This window comes from Aotus nancymaae, unplaced genomic scaffold, assembly GCF_030222135.1.
Source record: "Aotus nancymaae isolate 86718 unplaced genomic scaffold, 86718_ANA_hifiasm-v0.15.2.pri h1tg000016l, whole genome shotgun sequence".
NCBI lineage: Eukaryota > Metazoa > Chordata > Mammalia > Primates > Aotidae > Aotus > Aotus nancymaae.
The window spans coordinates 35,361,265-35,377,258 of record NW_026988428.1 but is presented as its reverse complement, the minus strand read 5'-3'; the positions used below and the strand labels follow the sequence as shown (position 1 = coordinate 35,377,258).

General features: G+C 41.3%; 1 protein-coding gene across 1 annotated transcript in view; it reads right to left on the bottom strand.

Moving 5' to 3' along the window:
• SLC4A8 (solute carrier family 4 member 8) overlaps positions 1–15,994 on the bottom strand; it is an 88,391-nt gene that overhangs the window by 18,380 nt on the left and 54,017 nt on the right. The window contains exons 17-21 of the mRNA XM_012450227.2: positions 9,554–9,667; positions 6,559–6,720; positions 5,438–5,689; positions 1,903–1,971; positions 597–770 (exon numbers count right to left, since the gene is read on the bottom strand). Of these exons, the coding sequence (XP_012305650.1) occupies positions 597–770; positions 1,903–1,971; positions 5,438–5,689; positions 6,559–6,720; positions 9,554–9,667 (771 nt within the window). The remainder of the gene's footprint in view (positions 1–596; positions 771–1,902; positions 1,972–5,437; positions 5,690–6,558; positions 6,721–9,553; positions 9,668–15,994) is intronic.

Here is a 15,994-nt window from a genome sequence, read left to right as displayed (position 1 = left end):
TCCATATGATCCAGCAATTCCACTCCTGGTATTTACCCCAAAGAATTGAAAACAGAGACACAAACAGATATTTGTACACCCATATTTGCAGCACTATTACACTATCCAAAAGGGAGAAGCAACTCAAGTGCACATCAACAGGTGAATGGATAAACAAAATGTGGTATTTGCATACAGTGGAATGCTATTCAATCTTAAAAAGGAAGGAAATTCTGACACGTTACAACATGGATGAAGCTCGAAGACATTAAGCTAAATGAAATTAGCCAGTCACAAAAGGACAAATTCTGTGATTTACTTATATGATGTGCCTAGAAAAATCAAATACACAGAGACAGAAAGTAGAATGGTGGTTGCCAGAGGCTCGGGGTAGGGGAGAATGGGGATTTAGTGTTTAACAGGTACAGAGTTTCAGCTTTGCAAGATGTAAAAAGGTCCGGAGCTAAAGGGTGGTAATGGCTCCCACAGCAATGTGAAGGTACTTAATGCCACTCAACTCTACATTTAAAAATGGTACATTTTATAGTTAGAACATTTTACCACAATTTAAAAAATAACAACGATAATAGTAATTTATTTTTTAAAAATCACCTTACCATCATTGGGAAAACAATGGCAGCTGGAGAGGCCTTGATGACCCAGAGCAGGACAAGACAGGTCAGCTGAATGAGGGTGAAGAGGTGCACTTTGCGCAGTGGCACATGCCGCAGGTAGATAAAATCTGGCTGGTGCTTTGCGGGCATCCCAAAGAGCTTTAGACGATCAAAGAACTGAAAGGAAGGAACTGGCATTTATTTTCAGGAGGACTCTCTGGGTCAGAAGCCTTGTTAGACTCATTCATGTCTCTTACATCACCTGCTCTGAAAGGCAGGTCATACCATTTCCACTGGACAGAAATGGAATCTGAGACTTTAGAAGACCAGGCAATTTGGCCAAGGTTAGTAAGTGGCAAAGTCAAGATTTGAATCCATCTTTTCTAATTCTAGGTTCAAACTTTTTTCTCCTATCCCACTCTGTGGCTCCTAAGAGAGCTCTTTCTTAGGGACTGTTGAAAACAAAATAAGCCAATTACATCTTTTTGCTTATTATCAAAACCAAATCTCTTACTTGTTCTTTTAGGAGTTTGGAGCTATTCATTGATTATTCATAGTGAAAAGATAAAGTGAAACTTCTTAACATCCTAAATACAGAAAAAATGATCATCCTTACAAAAAGGAAAAAAGAGAACCAGAGATTAAATAATCTGCCCAAGTTCATATTAGAACTCAGTGTATAAAAATGGCCATTGGACATTCCATTCGAACAAAGAATAATCAGCCTAATTTATTATATTGTCTGGAGTACCCAAGTTATCAATGGCAAGCTCCTCATTTTTCTGTTTGAAAGACTTAGTGCAATGAGTTGATAGATGCAAAAATGCAGAGTATAACAGGAAGTGACATCTGCTTACCAGGAGCAACTCCCACTATTCCCCCATCTCTTCTGCCAATGTACCCCCAAAGTTAAACACCCCATTTTTACACTTTAGCCTGGCACTAACCTAGATCTGTCCATGAGTGAAAGCCAGTTTGGTTCTTGATCAGCCTTTCAGATCCAAGCTTACCAGCACCTGGCAAAGCACCTAATATTTAATACATGCCAAAAAATTGTCTGTTAAATAATTAATGAATGACTGGAGCCATGACTTCAAGCCAAGCCACCCTGGAAGGCTCTGTACTCTCCTGCCAACATGACTGTTGTTTTCCCTGTATTCTAATAAGTGTCTAAAATAGCCTAAGTGGCAAGACCAGGAAATAATTTTATCAAGAACTAGTTGTGCTTCTCTTGGGGAGCTGTCCCTCCTGGGACAGGATATGTGAACCTGCAGTGAGAAGAAACTACCCTGACTGAACCACACAATACCTGAATTCCCTGTAGTGAAGAAACTCCCATGTAGAGGAAAACTCCATAGAGTACTGGCATTGGAATAAACTGAAGATAAAAAGACAAGAAAGGCCAGAAATTAAATTTGGTGTCATAGTACACTGAAAACTATATAAACTTTTAAACTTCCAAGAATGAAACAAAGTCACAAAATACCTGCAGAAACATTGCATTAGTTTCTGCTGCCTGTGAGTGATTTAGGAGCAGAAGCAAAAGCAGAAGCTGACAATGATAAAAATCATTTTGTTCTGAAATGAAATGATTACATGTAAGTTAAATCACAGGCCTCCCATCTCAGCTGTCTGGTTCTTCCTCCTCCATGGGGATGGGCACACATACATATACACACAAAGACACACACATACACGCCCCTTTCTTATAGAAATAATGCCTTTTAAATATTCTTATCTCACAATCATCTCCTCAAGGATTTGATGTATTTTAACATGAACCAAAAAAGTTTCCTTTTTTACTGACCAGTGGCTTGAGGGCAAGAGTGGGGAGATATCTTATCAGAGAGGGAAGGTTTGGGGATAAACACCGACATAATTATATTGCACTTGAAGATCCACACAGTATTTGAGTATGACTTTCCGATCACATCATGTCTGTCAACTTAAATAATCTTCAGATTGACTCTGAGGTAGGGAAATTGGGCCTAGAGAATCAAGGCAAGGAAAGTCTAAGAGCTGAAAACTAAATTGGACTTGTTTTTATTCTAGCACTAAAGAATATTCCCAAACCTAATTCTTAGAAAATCCCTCAGCAAACTAACACAGGAACAGAAAACCAAATACCGCATGTTCTCACTCATAAGTGGGAGCTGAACAATGAGAACACATGGACACAGGGCGGGGAACATCACAAACCGGGATTTGTTGGGGGTCGGGGGGCAAGGGGAGGGAGAGCATTAGGACAAATACCTAATGCATGCAGGTCTTAAAACCTAGATGATGGGTTGATGGGTGCAGCAAACCACCATGGCACATTTATACCTATTAACAAACCTGCACATTCTGCACATGTATCCCAGAACTCAAAGTAAAATTTAAAAAAAAGAAAGAACTAGAAAATCCCCCATTGGATTTTATGTTCCAGCTGTAGAGTGACTAGACATCCCAATTGGATGCTGTTTGTGGAACTACTGAATAGTTATCCTAAGAGAATTGTCCTGAAGCAGTTAGAGAAAGGCCCGGTGATGGCCACTGCCACGGCTTCCAGGTTCTATCATGGAGAAGCAGCAACGTTTGGGATCTTCCAGATGGTGCCTTGACCAGGTGAGAGTGGGAGTTAGGCTGGGGACAGGGAATATGAGGGGGAAAGGGGCGTGAGGACAGGTGGGTGGTAAGGTTGAGTGGGAAGTGAGGGGACAGGAAGACAGTTCAGAAATCCTTCCCATCCCCTCAGTTCTCACTCTTGAAGGGCATTTGTGGTACAGGCTGGGGTGGTTGAAGGTTTGCCAAAAAGAAGAAAAGAGGAGGCAAGGGAGACAAGGCAGTGCTCCAGAATGGTTGGTGCCTGGTAATACAGCCATAGAGTTTCCTTCTCACTCCAATCTCCCAGATGCAGGCCTTCCACCCACAAAACATTTTTTTAATGTTCAAAGCATCCTCTATCTGTACCAAAAAAAAAAAAAGAAAAAAAGAAAAAGAAAAAGAAAAAAAAAAAACCTCTCTTTTAGCCCCACTTCTCATACTAGCCACTGCCATTTTTCCATTCTGCTTAGCAGAAAAACCTCTTGAAATATTTGCCCGCACTTGCACTCTTTACTTCCTTATCTCCTACTCACTTTTTAGCCACCTATAATTGGATTTCTACCCTATAGTTCCACTGAATTCCTTCTCTGGTAAGATACCCCCAACTCCTGCCTCAAGTCACTGGACAGTAACATAGTTTCCAGGTTAAAACATACTAAATCCCTAAGGATTTGGAAGATTTTGAGATTGTGGAAGATTTAAAAGGCACCATTTCTGTTAAAGAGGCGTGTGTGTGTGTGTGTGTGTGTGTGTGTGTGTGTGTGTGTCTGTGTCTGTCTGTCTGTCTGCCTGCCTGCCCATTCCCAGATAGGGGTGGAGGAAGAGCCAGACATAGAGGCCTGTGATTTAACTTACATGTAATCATTTCATTTCAGAACAAAATAATTTTTATCACTGTCAGCTTCTGCTTTTGCTTCTACTTCTACATCACCTACAGGCAGCAGAAACTAATGCAATCCACTGACTATGCTCTTGTCAAATGACCTGAGGCCTCCAATGTTGCTAAACCCAATGGCCTTGGCTTAGTCTTCATCTTCCTAGATGTGTCTAACCAATCCCTCTTTCTTAAAACACTTTTCTTACTTGGCTTCCCTGATACCACACCCTCCTAGTTTTCCTCCTACCTCTCTGGCAGCTCCTTCTGAGACTCTGTTGCTATCTCTTCCTCTACCTGACCTCTAACTCTGCTCTTCTCTTATGTCCCACTTCTCTTTTATGTCTACTTTTTTTTCCTGAGTTCTCTCACCTATTCCCTTGGCTTTCAATACCACCTACGTGCTGTTGACTCCCAAATTTATATTTTAATCTGGAACCCTCCTCTAGCCTCTTCACTTAGATGACTCCCAGACATCTCATTCCAAATCTGATCACAGTCCCAACCCTCACAAAAATCATACAATCTTTTCCATATTAATAAATGCCACACTCTTCACCAGATGGTCAAGTCAGAAACTAACAGGCTTCTTCGATTTTTCTATTTTCCTCACCCCATTCCACATCCAGTCAACCATCAAGACCTTTGGGTCTGCCTCCAAGCTATACAGAGGCCATGCCTTTTTATCTGTCCCTGCTACCAGCTTTCTCATTTAAGCCACCATCATCTGTCACCTGCAACAGCCTCACTGGTCTGTCTGCTTCTATTCTTCCCTAGACATCAGCCAGAGTGATCTTTCTAAACTAGCTGGATCATGTCCCTCTCCTGTTAAAACCCTTCAAAGGTTACCTTGCCCACTTTCGACAAGGCCCCACATGATCTGTCTCTCCCCCTCTTTCCTTCTCATCGCACTGTGCTCTTGCCTTGATTCAATGCCCGTGAGCCACATGGCCCTAATATTTCATAGAACGTATATTACTCTTTTCCACCTCAAGGACTGACTAGACTGCTTTTCTCCCCTCCCTCCGTGCCACTTCCCACCATCCATAGCATGGCTGGCTCCACCTCACCTTAAATAGCATCTCCTCAGAGAGGCCTTCTCTGACCATCCTAACTAAAAGAGACCCCTCTCCATTCTCTTTAGCACCAGAAAGCACTGTGTATTTCCTTTATATCACTTATCACATTCCGTAGTTATCATGTTTGTTTTCTTAACTAATTTCCTTAACGAAATGTTATCTGTCTTACCCCTCTAGAATAAACTATTTCAGGGCAGAGATTTGTATGTGTATCTGTTTGGCACCACTGTATTTCTAGCACCTGGCAGGATTCCTGGCACATATCAGGCCCTTGATATTTGCTGAATGTGTGAAGGGATGATTACCTTTAAGATAGCCGTCATGAAGACTGAGCAGCCCATCAGCACAAAGATCATAAGACCTGTCACTCTCTGTTCTCGGATGCCTAGGAACTTGGGCTGTTCTCCAGGAGCAGAGCATTCAGATTCTAGCTTGAGGCTGTTCACATGTGTGATGGACAAGACGGTTGCAGCTACAAACCAAGGCAGGCCCATGATGGAGCAGACACCCAGCATGATTGCCACCATCAGTAAGTCCAGGTGGTAGCCACAGCCTTTCTGTGGGGAAACAGAGTCTCTGTCACCATCGGTAGGCTAGCGGTAGTGGGGCACGGAACAGTGAGTTAGGGGTCTCAGGCCCAAAGCAGGAAGGGATGTATGGATAGGAAGGAAGGAGCTCAGGGATTCAAGAGGAGTCTTGTAGCTCCTCCTGTTTAGGAGGAAACAAAGAAGAAAAAGGGGAATCTTAGCCTGTCCTATATATGCCAATATTCATTCTTTTTCCAAGTGTCTCCAGCTTACTGTCTTACACATTCAAGGATCCATTCTTCTCTGGAAGAGTAACCAAAGATCATGCCATATCTTGACCATTCTAGATGGCAGAAACTATAGAAATTGGAGATAAATGTCCTTATTGGCTTCCTACCACATACTCCCAGATCCTTGACAGATTTGGATGTCGCTTGCCTCCTCTGCTACCCTCCTAGGATCCTAGGGTTCAAGTTTTCGTCTGGAAACTATAGTAACAGATATCAATGAAAGAATATCTGCCTCTAGGAAACAGTGGCTCAGGCCCCCACCTGAATGAACCTCAGGAAGACAAGCTGTACAGTTGCTTGACCCAAAGCATATAGCTATATAGGGACCACCAGGAACTCTACCCAATCACCTTCTCCACAGGTGTGAGAGGAGAATAATGAAGTCCACGTTTCTTTCATACCATACCACCATGCTCCACTCTAGTCTCATCTCCAAAGCAATCTTGGTTATTAGTGGAGGGAATGGAAACCCCTTATGAACCCCTTCTATGAGTGTTTTTATCCAGATTCTACAGTTTCTGGTCTAGATGACCTTACCCTAAAAAAAAAAAACAAAAAAAAAAAAAACAGGTTGCCATAGCAGTCTTCTAGGTCAGAGCCTCTTTTTACCTTGAGCTTATGTTCCTTTCTGTTAATAATGACGGCTGTGATCTGCTGATCCATGAATATCAAGATAGTGCAGAGAAGAGCTGGGATAATTGCAGCTATCACAGTCCACCAGGGATTGGGGCCAATGGGATTAATAATCCATCCTCGATCATCCCTTGTTGGCTAAGGGGGAAAAGATACTATTTTTGTATTTTAAGTTAACTATAGTCATTAGAGTAAAACATATCAAACTTAATCACAATATCCATATTTCTTTTTATTCTTGAGAGAGGATCCTTTAAAAAAAAAAAAAAAAGGCATGAAATATAGCAACTCGTTAGGAAATCTGTGACCTTGTTCTGAAACCATTCCCCAAAGAGTTAAAGACACCGATGACTAACAGAAATTCTTGGTTTTACAGGATGGTAGATAAGAAAAGAAACAACTTGCTGAAACCCCTTGGCACATGGGACCAGAGGTAGCATGAAGAGATAAATATGAATGACTGGGGACTTTCCAGACCTCCCCTTTCCTTCTACCAGTCATCTACTATCCCAGAATCCACCCCCAAAACCTTTTCTAATTATTTCAGTAAAGCCAGTGTAGGCAGACAGAGTTGAGCTGAATTCCTATCTCCTTGTTAGTAAACTTGAAATAAAAAGCTTTTCTTTTCTCAAAAACCTGGTATCATAGTACTGGCTTCTAGCACATTGGGAAGCAAACCCCTTTTGCTCAGTAGTAGTTCCAAATCCCCTTTGAAACAGTCAATCTTCAATTATCAATTTCTTGTGAAATATTCATTAATCCTGCACTTCCTTCTACTTACTTCCCAAACCTCTGGGTAGAGAAAAAACAACTGTATCTCAACATTAACCCAAGTAACATATAATTACCAACTATATGTGTTGTCAAAAAATTGAATGACTTCCAAAGACAAATATAAATAACTTAGACTATTCTACTACTACTTCTCTCCAGAGCCATATAATGTGTGTCTACAGCATAAATAAAGGCAAAGTAGAGCCATCTGCATGGAATCTCTTGGGCTTAGATTAGACTGGATTGCTCCAAGGGGCTTTCCCCATCTGTAGTGAAACAGGGGTCCAGCCATCAGAGACTTGAAAAGGAGTCTAAGACTGCTAAAGTTGGGGGTTTCTTTGACCTAGGATCCTCTCCAATGCCCCTGTAATAAAACTGTCTATAAATCTTATTGGAGTGTTCATGACCTATCTAAACTCACCTAGATCCTTACCCCACCCCTGCAGTGTACTCTGAGGAAGACAAGTTTGCCCTGTTTTGGCAAGTAGTGCTAGAAGATAAAAGGCCAGGGATACCAACTGGCCCAGAGTTGACCTAAACTCAAGAAACAAAGCATAGACTGTTATATTTGATTTGGTTCCTTATTAGTCATACCTCTAGGATCCAAAGACTAATAACACCACCAAGTCCAAAATTATGAATGGGTTAGCTTCTAAAAGTTTACAGAATCTATGTTTTCTTAGTAACAATGCTCTAAGTGGTAGTTAAGTTCTCGGACCAACACAAAAATTTATTAAATAAACCCTTAATGACATTATACCCCTAGTAATAGTACTAGCCTTCAGATTGGGTCTTGGGAGTTGAGTGCCGTGTGGTACAATAGGGAGGGAAAGGAAGAAGGAAACTTTTTCTCTGCCTCCTGAAAATGGAGCCCATCATGAGCAGCATTTTCTTTGACATTCTCCCATTTCCCTTTCTCCCTGTCCTACCTCCCAGAGGCCTTATTCACAGATGTCCCAGAAATTCAGTGCCTTCTGGCTATCTTAAGCCTATCCCTTAGGGAACCTTTCCAAGGACTGTTTAATGTTCCTAAATTACCTATTTTTACACAACATCCATTCCTCCTGCAGCACTGATCTCAGCTAGGTATTAGAGAGAAAGCTGATTGTGCTCATTCACACAAAGGCAAGAATGCCATATTCTAGAAGGCATTATACTTACAAGAGGGATTGGTTAGTCCATAAACTTCCAACTGGTGGCATTTCAGCAAATTCAACAAAATTAAATTTTTTCAGAAAATATAGAAGAAGAAATTTCAACAGGCCTACTTCATGGGTAGAAAGGAAAAAGAGAAAGCAAAGGGACAACTGAAGGGAGCATTTATAAGTCAAGGACTGCCTTTATACCTGTTGGCCTTCTCCTCACCAACTTCTCCCATCTTCCTACTTCATCATTCTTCCTAAGTCACTGAGTATGCCAAAGGTTTTCTCTCCTCTCCACTATGGGGATCTATGGAACTGAGCTCAGCTTTTCTATCTTCTTTGTCTACTTAGTCAGTGCTCTCAAACTGAAATCAATTTGGAGCCCTCATGTATTGATCATTTGTTTTACTTTTTGTATAGGTTCTTATATAAAATACTGTATATTAGAGAAAGGTATAGTTTGTAATATGTATAGTATAAAATACTGTATATTAGAGAGAGTTATACAAACAACAAAATCAGATTGATATGACTTCAAAAGAGATGTCATGATTACTCTGCCAAGGGTCCTAGACTCCTGACGAGGCTCTTCTTAGTTCCATTCTCCTCCTACAAGGAAGGGGCACCATCCTTGAAGGCTCAGGCCAAGTCCTTAACCTTTTTCATCCTTCCCAGTGCCCTTATACAGCCAATGCTCAATGAAAGTGCTGTTGCTTGTTCCAGAAACCCACGTGTCCAGAGTGTCCTGAATATATTTATGTAAATGTGCGCATTCCATTGTTTAAATATTAACATATTAAGAATAAGTGGTATTAATAATAATAATAATTTTCATTCATTAAACAACCTTGATTTTTCTGTTCTCTGGCTTTTCTGACTTGAACTCAGCCAAGTCTGAAGTTTGCTTTTCTAAATGACAAGGTATGAGGAGTTAAGGTTCAGATTTAGAGGACAGCAAAACTCGTGATTAGGATGTGAAAAGGCCTTTGAAATTAACTTGGCATTAGAGTGTATGAAATTACATGAGTGTACCAAGCACTCTGAGATCTGTTTACCTTGAACACACTGGGAACTTGAAGCTTTGGTGATGGAACTCCAATCAAAAAATCAATAATCACCATTGTGAAGATAGTGAGGAAAACAGCAAAATCACTCACCATGGAACGTACCTGGCATGAAAAAGAATTGGAAACGTGTTTTGGCAGGTTGAATAAAGTAGAAAAGAGGTTAGTATTGTAAAAGGCTTAAAAATCCTCAGAAGAATGTTTTCATCTTACAATTGAATTAATGCAAACAAATGTAAACAAAAGGAATATGTTAATTGCCCAATTAATGCCCATAAAGTATGGATATGATGAGGCAAAATGAACCCTCTCACAAATGCTAGCATAACCCAGACCAGCCTCTGAAGAGTTCTGTTTGGGGCATTTAGGGCCAGGATGAGACTCTAGTTCTGGGAACTTGGATTTTCTGGGACCAGCCAAGGTCCTCAGTGCTAGCCAAAAACCTCAGCAGGAGCAGCAACTCCACTTCTCCCTCATACCCAATATCCAGTCTTCTTGCAAGTCCTGTTGGCTCTCTCTTCAGAACATATCTGGAGTCTGATCACTTCTTACCACCTCCACTGCTCCCACCCAGATCCAAGTCATCATCAGCTTCAGTTTGGGTAACGGTAGCAGCCTCCTAACTTGCTTCTGCCTTTGCCCTCCAGCCCTGCAGTTTTTTAAATGCAGCCACTGGAGTAATCGTTTGGAACACAAGTTAGGTCATGTCACTCCTGTATCAAAATCCTGAAATGGCTTCTGGACCAAAAGGCCTTCTTGGCCTATGCGGCTCACACAGTTGGCATCATCACATCTCCCACCCTATTTCCTATTGCTCTCCTTCTTGTCTACTCTGATCCAGACACACAGACCATCTTGCTGTTTCTTAAACATGCCAGGCTCATTCCCACCTCAGGGTCTTTGTACTTGCTCATGCCTCTACCTAAAATGCCTTTCCTCCAGGTAACCACTTGGGTAGCTCTCTCATCTCCTTCAGGTTCAACTCAAATATCACCTTCTCCTTGAGCTCTTCTCTGATTATCCTACTTAAAATTGGCCACCTCCCTCCACCCCAGCACTCCCTGCACTTCTTTACTGCTTTGTTTTCCTCCATAGCACATATCTTTATTTTGTTGGAGATTCCCATCCTATTTAGGATCCATCTTGAAAGGACTGTCTCACTTTATAGTGTGGCTTCAACAAAATGCAGTGCCTGGCAAATACTGGTGCTTACCTTAATCTAAGCTTTCAAAAGAGCGAGAGCAAAATATACCTTAGCCATACGTAATATCACTGGTACCTTAACCTGACTTCACTTTGCTTTGAAGCCCAAGGTTTCCAGCTCCTCCTCCACAGTTTTGTTAGTTCTCTGAATGTAATATACATTCTCTGAGTATCCACTACCTCCCCATCCCCAATATGAAGCCGACTTGACCATCCTGGGGCCCACTGGCCCTTTTCTCCTCTGCACTCCTACGGCACATGCCCAGGTGGGCATCCAACTATTTACTACTGTTGCATATGGCACCTGTTTCACGTGTTTTTCCTTCCTATCTGATAATAGTTACTATCTTTTAAATTTCTGTTGCATCCCCCTAGCACTTAACCCAGGCCTGAGAAAGTAGTCAGTACCAAATAGCCACTTGTTAACTATTTGTCCTGATAGGAAACAAAGACCTAGAACTTGTTTAATATGTGCCTCTCGTGACTACCATGTAGGCTCACTGAAGTCTAAGAATGTGTTCTAGTCATACATGCATGTACAGTAAATATCTAATTAACTGAGTTCCCCTCCCATTTATGTACCCCGTATTGAAAATGTGTCTGGCTGAAACCTCACTTAAAGGAAAAACTACCATTTCCTTCTGATTTGAGCTCCCTTTCTTTTCTTTTTCTTTCTTTCTTTCTTTTTTTTTTGTGTGAGAATAGCTTTTAATTTAAAACACTTGAAGCAATAAATCATCTCTCTTTCCATCACAGGCAAATACTCTCCCCTCAAAATTTGATGTAGTTTAAACAACAACTGTGACTAGTGCAAAATGAATCAAATACAATCTCTTTCAGGAGGCAGCATCAAAACCTACTGGGCTGGTGGGTGCTGACAACAGGCTCAGCCTCCACCAAGGGTGACAGAAACAGCACATTGAGAGCAGCAAGACTTGCATAGTATTTTACCCAGCTCTGAACAGATTCAACAATACCTGGGTTGGGGGAACCACAAAAGAATGATGCCTAAAATGAAACGAATATGCTCAGCTCCCTTATGTGGCTAATATCCTTGGCACCTGGAAGACGGTAGAAAAAGAAGTGCAAAGGTAGCAGCTCCCACGCAAAGCTGAGGGAAGACAGTTTCAGGCTCATTTGCTTTTGTTTTTTAATTGGGGTCTTATATATACAGTGGTTTTTAGGCAAAAAAATTTTCTGCTTTCTGGGAGGTGTTCTGTGCTACACAGTGCTCCTGATGCCAGCAAAGATATTTGTGTTGTTTCTGTCCATTTGGATGCTTTGCCGATTACCTTTCCTATCTATGGTATTTCACTGCCTACCCCATACCATGTAAATGTAGAGTAGCGTGTCCAATAGAAGTACATTAGCCAGGCCAGCCATGGTGGCTCACACCTGTAATCCCAGCACTTTGGGAGGCCGAGGTAGGTGGATCACTCGATGTCAGGAGTTCAAGACCACCCTGGCCTACATAGTGAAACCCCGTCACCACTGAAAATACAAAAATTAGCCCAGGTGTGGTGGTGCATGCTTGTAACTCCAGCTACTTGGGAGGCTGAGGCAGGAGAATCACTTGAACTCAGGGAGACAGAGGTTGGAGTGAGCCAAGATTGTGCCACTATACCCAGCCTGGGTGACAGAATGATACTCTGTCTCAAAAAAAATAAAAAAAGAAGTACATTAGCCACATGTCTAATTTTAAATTTTTTAGTAGCCACATTAAAAATATAAAAATAAGTGAAAATAATTATAACATTTATCAGATTATTTTACTTAATATATCTAAAATATTGTCATTTCAGTATGTAATCAATATAAAATATTGATGAAATATTTTATATTATTTTTTGGTACTAATCCTTCAAGACATGGTATATATTTTATGTGTACAGCACAGTCTCAATTTGGCAAGCCAAATTTCAAGTGGTCATTTGTGACATGTAGCTATTGACTACTACATTAAATACTGCAGGTCTAGAGAATCTTATGCAAACTCTTTCAGAGTGATTTACTGAGTAGGAAATCTCTGTGACACTGTGCAGGTCATTTATATACCAACTTAAGAGTACAGAACCTTGGTTTTTGTTTCGTTTTGTTTTTGAGACAGGTGTCACTCTGTTGCCCAGGCTGGAGTGCAATGACGCCGTCACGGCTCACTGCAGCTTTGACCTCCCTGGCCTCAAGTGATCCTCCCACCTTAGCCTTCCTGAGTAGCTGGGACTATAGGCGCAGACCACCACACCTAGCTGATTTTTTTTTTTTTTTTGTACTTTGTAGAGATAGAGTTTTGCCATGTTGCAAAGGCTGGTCTTGAATTCCTGGGCTCAAGCGATCTGCCTGCCTCAGCTTCCCAAAGTGCTAGGATTACAGGCATAAGCCACTGTGCTTGACCCAGAACCTTGTTTTAAACTTAGGCTTTTTGACCTAAAGGAAAGGATAGAATCACAATTTTATCTAATCCTATCCCCTAGTCCTGCCCCTGCCCCCTGCTGTCTCCCCACCTAAGGCCTGTATTTGATGTGATTTAGCAACAATGACACCTACAAGGTGAAAAAGACATCCTTTATGTGATAGACAGCTTTGTCAGCACTTGTTTGGGGATCATAACTCTAGCTGAATTAAAATTTTAAAATATTCTATAAATGTTACAGATTTAGCTGAAGGTGACTGGGAGGCTTTTCTAGGAGGGTGTTTTAAATATATTTGTTTTTGAGGGGGATGGTAGCAAAGTAACTCATGGACTGCAAAGTTGTGAGTTTCAAGACTGGAAAAAAATGAGATGATTACAAAGAAAGACAAGTGGAGCAGGAATAGAAATGGGGTGGGGACACTAAAAATGACACAGGTCCTAAACTTAGGTGTATACTCTGTAATAATCCAAAAATATAACATCTAAACCTCTAAATGGTCCCTCATATTTCACATGTCTGACCCTAACAGTAACCACAAGAAAATAAAAATAGAAGAGAATGTTAGGGCAGGAAGGGACTTCTGAGCTCATCTAGTTTAACCCATTCGTTTTAAAGAAAAATGCCCAGAGAAGTAAAGTGACTTGGCCCTATCTACCACGCTTAAGGTGGAGTCAGGGTACAAACCCAGTTGTTCTCACTATGAACTGCAGGGAAGGCAGTTCAGGTAAAGGGAATAAATTATAAAGCAAGCAAAAGGCTCAAGCTATTCCCATTGTACTTCCTGCAAGCCCAAAGTGGGCAAAAGAGAAGCAGCAGGCACATTCTATTGTAGGTAGGAGAAAACCGCCTAGTCAACTCCAAAATATTGAAGCAATATTGATATAAAATGTCATTTGAACATGATTGTTCCAATAGTCTTTTCTGTATTCTTTTTTCCTTTAAAAGAAAATTCCCAATTTGAGACAAACTGGATTTCTGATTAGTTGCATGAGCAATTAGATCAACAAACAAAATACAAACTTTGACACATTGTTTTCCAAACATATGTTCATTGGGATTCCATACAAATGGAAATCAAAGATATTTACAGAAAGTACTATCTTTCACATGAACATCTGCATACAGTGAGAACTTCACAATTATACCACCATGTCTCACACAGAGGACTCCTAACAGGCTGATAATCAGTTGACCCAATCCACATATTATTCCACTTTTCACTCACAGATAATATTGTCTACACATATGTGTAAAATTAAGCAGTACATTCTAGACTTTTATTCCAGGGAAATCTACCTTATATATATTAAGACACACATATATGTACATTTTTAAGCAAGAAAGAAACTCATTATTTGTTCCAGTTTTTCCCAACTCTCAAACTGAAATAAAGAATAGCAATTGGCCAGACGTGGTGGCTCATGCCCGTAATCCCAGCACTTTGGGAAGCCAAGGTGGGCGGATCACGATGTCAAGAGATTGAGACCATCCTGGCCAACATGGTGAAACCCCATCTCTACTAAAAATACAAAAATCAGCTGGGCGTGGTGGTGCACACCTGTAGTCCCCCCTACTCTGGAGGCTGAAGCAGGAGAATCGCTTGAACCCAGGAGGCAGAGGTTGCAGTGAGCCGAGATCACGCCACTGCACTCCAGCCTGGCCACAGAGCAAGATTCCGTCTTAAAACAAACCAACAAACAAAAGAATAGAACTTATACAAAACTTTGCCTTGTAGAAACAGCCCTCTGTTTTGTGAGGCAGAAAAAAGGGCAGCCATAATACACTTTCTTACTATATGTTTAGGCATAAGAAGGGCTGAATTTGTTTTTCTACTTAATGAAATTAGGTAATGTATAGCATATAATCTTAATACTGATTTTATACCATTTATTTTACAAAGTTTATAAAATTTATTATAAAATGTGCATTTTGCTCAAAATATACATGCTATCTTTGTTCGCATTTTTTGTTTTGAGACTGAGTCTCACTCTGTCACCGAGGTTGGAGTATAGTGGCATGATCTTGACTCACTGCAACCTCCTGGGCTCAGGCAATTCTCGTGCCTCAACCTCCCTAGTTGCTGGGATTACAGGTACACACCACCACCACACCCAGCTAATATTTGTATTTTTAAGTAGAGATGGGGTTTCACCATGTTGGCCAGGCTGGTCTTGAACTCCTGGTTTCAAGTGATCCATCCACCTTGGCCTCCCAAAGTGCTGGGATTATAGCCGTGAGCCACCACACCCAGGTCCTTTGTCCACATTTCAATCCAAATACCCAATCATCTTCCATAGCCCAAAAAGGCTTTGTAACATAATAGAGGACAACCCATTTTTGATGCCTGTGTGGAGTCATTATTCTATGGGAACTGGATTTGGTAAGGCTGCTTAGTAGGGGGATTTCCACAGGAGTCAGCAACTTCAGTAACAAAGTGGGGCTGCTTTAGAAAATCCAACTCAACATTAGAAGGTAACACCAGTAGGCACACTTTAGTAGAGAATTCTACACTATGAGCTCCTCTCCTTCTGCTATTCCCATTTGTCCCCAAATTGAAGAAGACGTCAGAGAAGAGAAGGCAGGGAGCATGCTCAACTAGGACCCACCATGGCACACCATCTTCTACTCTTGGTTCATCATATCAAATCTCACTGTATCCTTGAAGTAAGACTGGAAAGAGACGGCAGGTGTCATGACATCATTGTGCAGATAAGGAGAGTGAGGCACAGGGAGGATGAGGGACTTGCCCAAGGTCCACAGCCAGCAGCCAGGTCTCTAGGCCATGGGCCTTGGATACTGTGTCCCTGGCTTACATGGC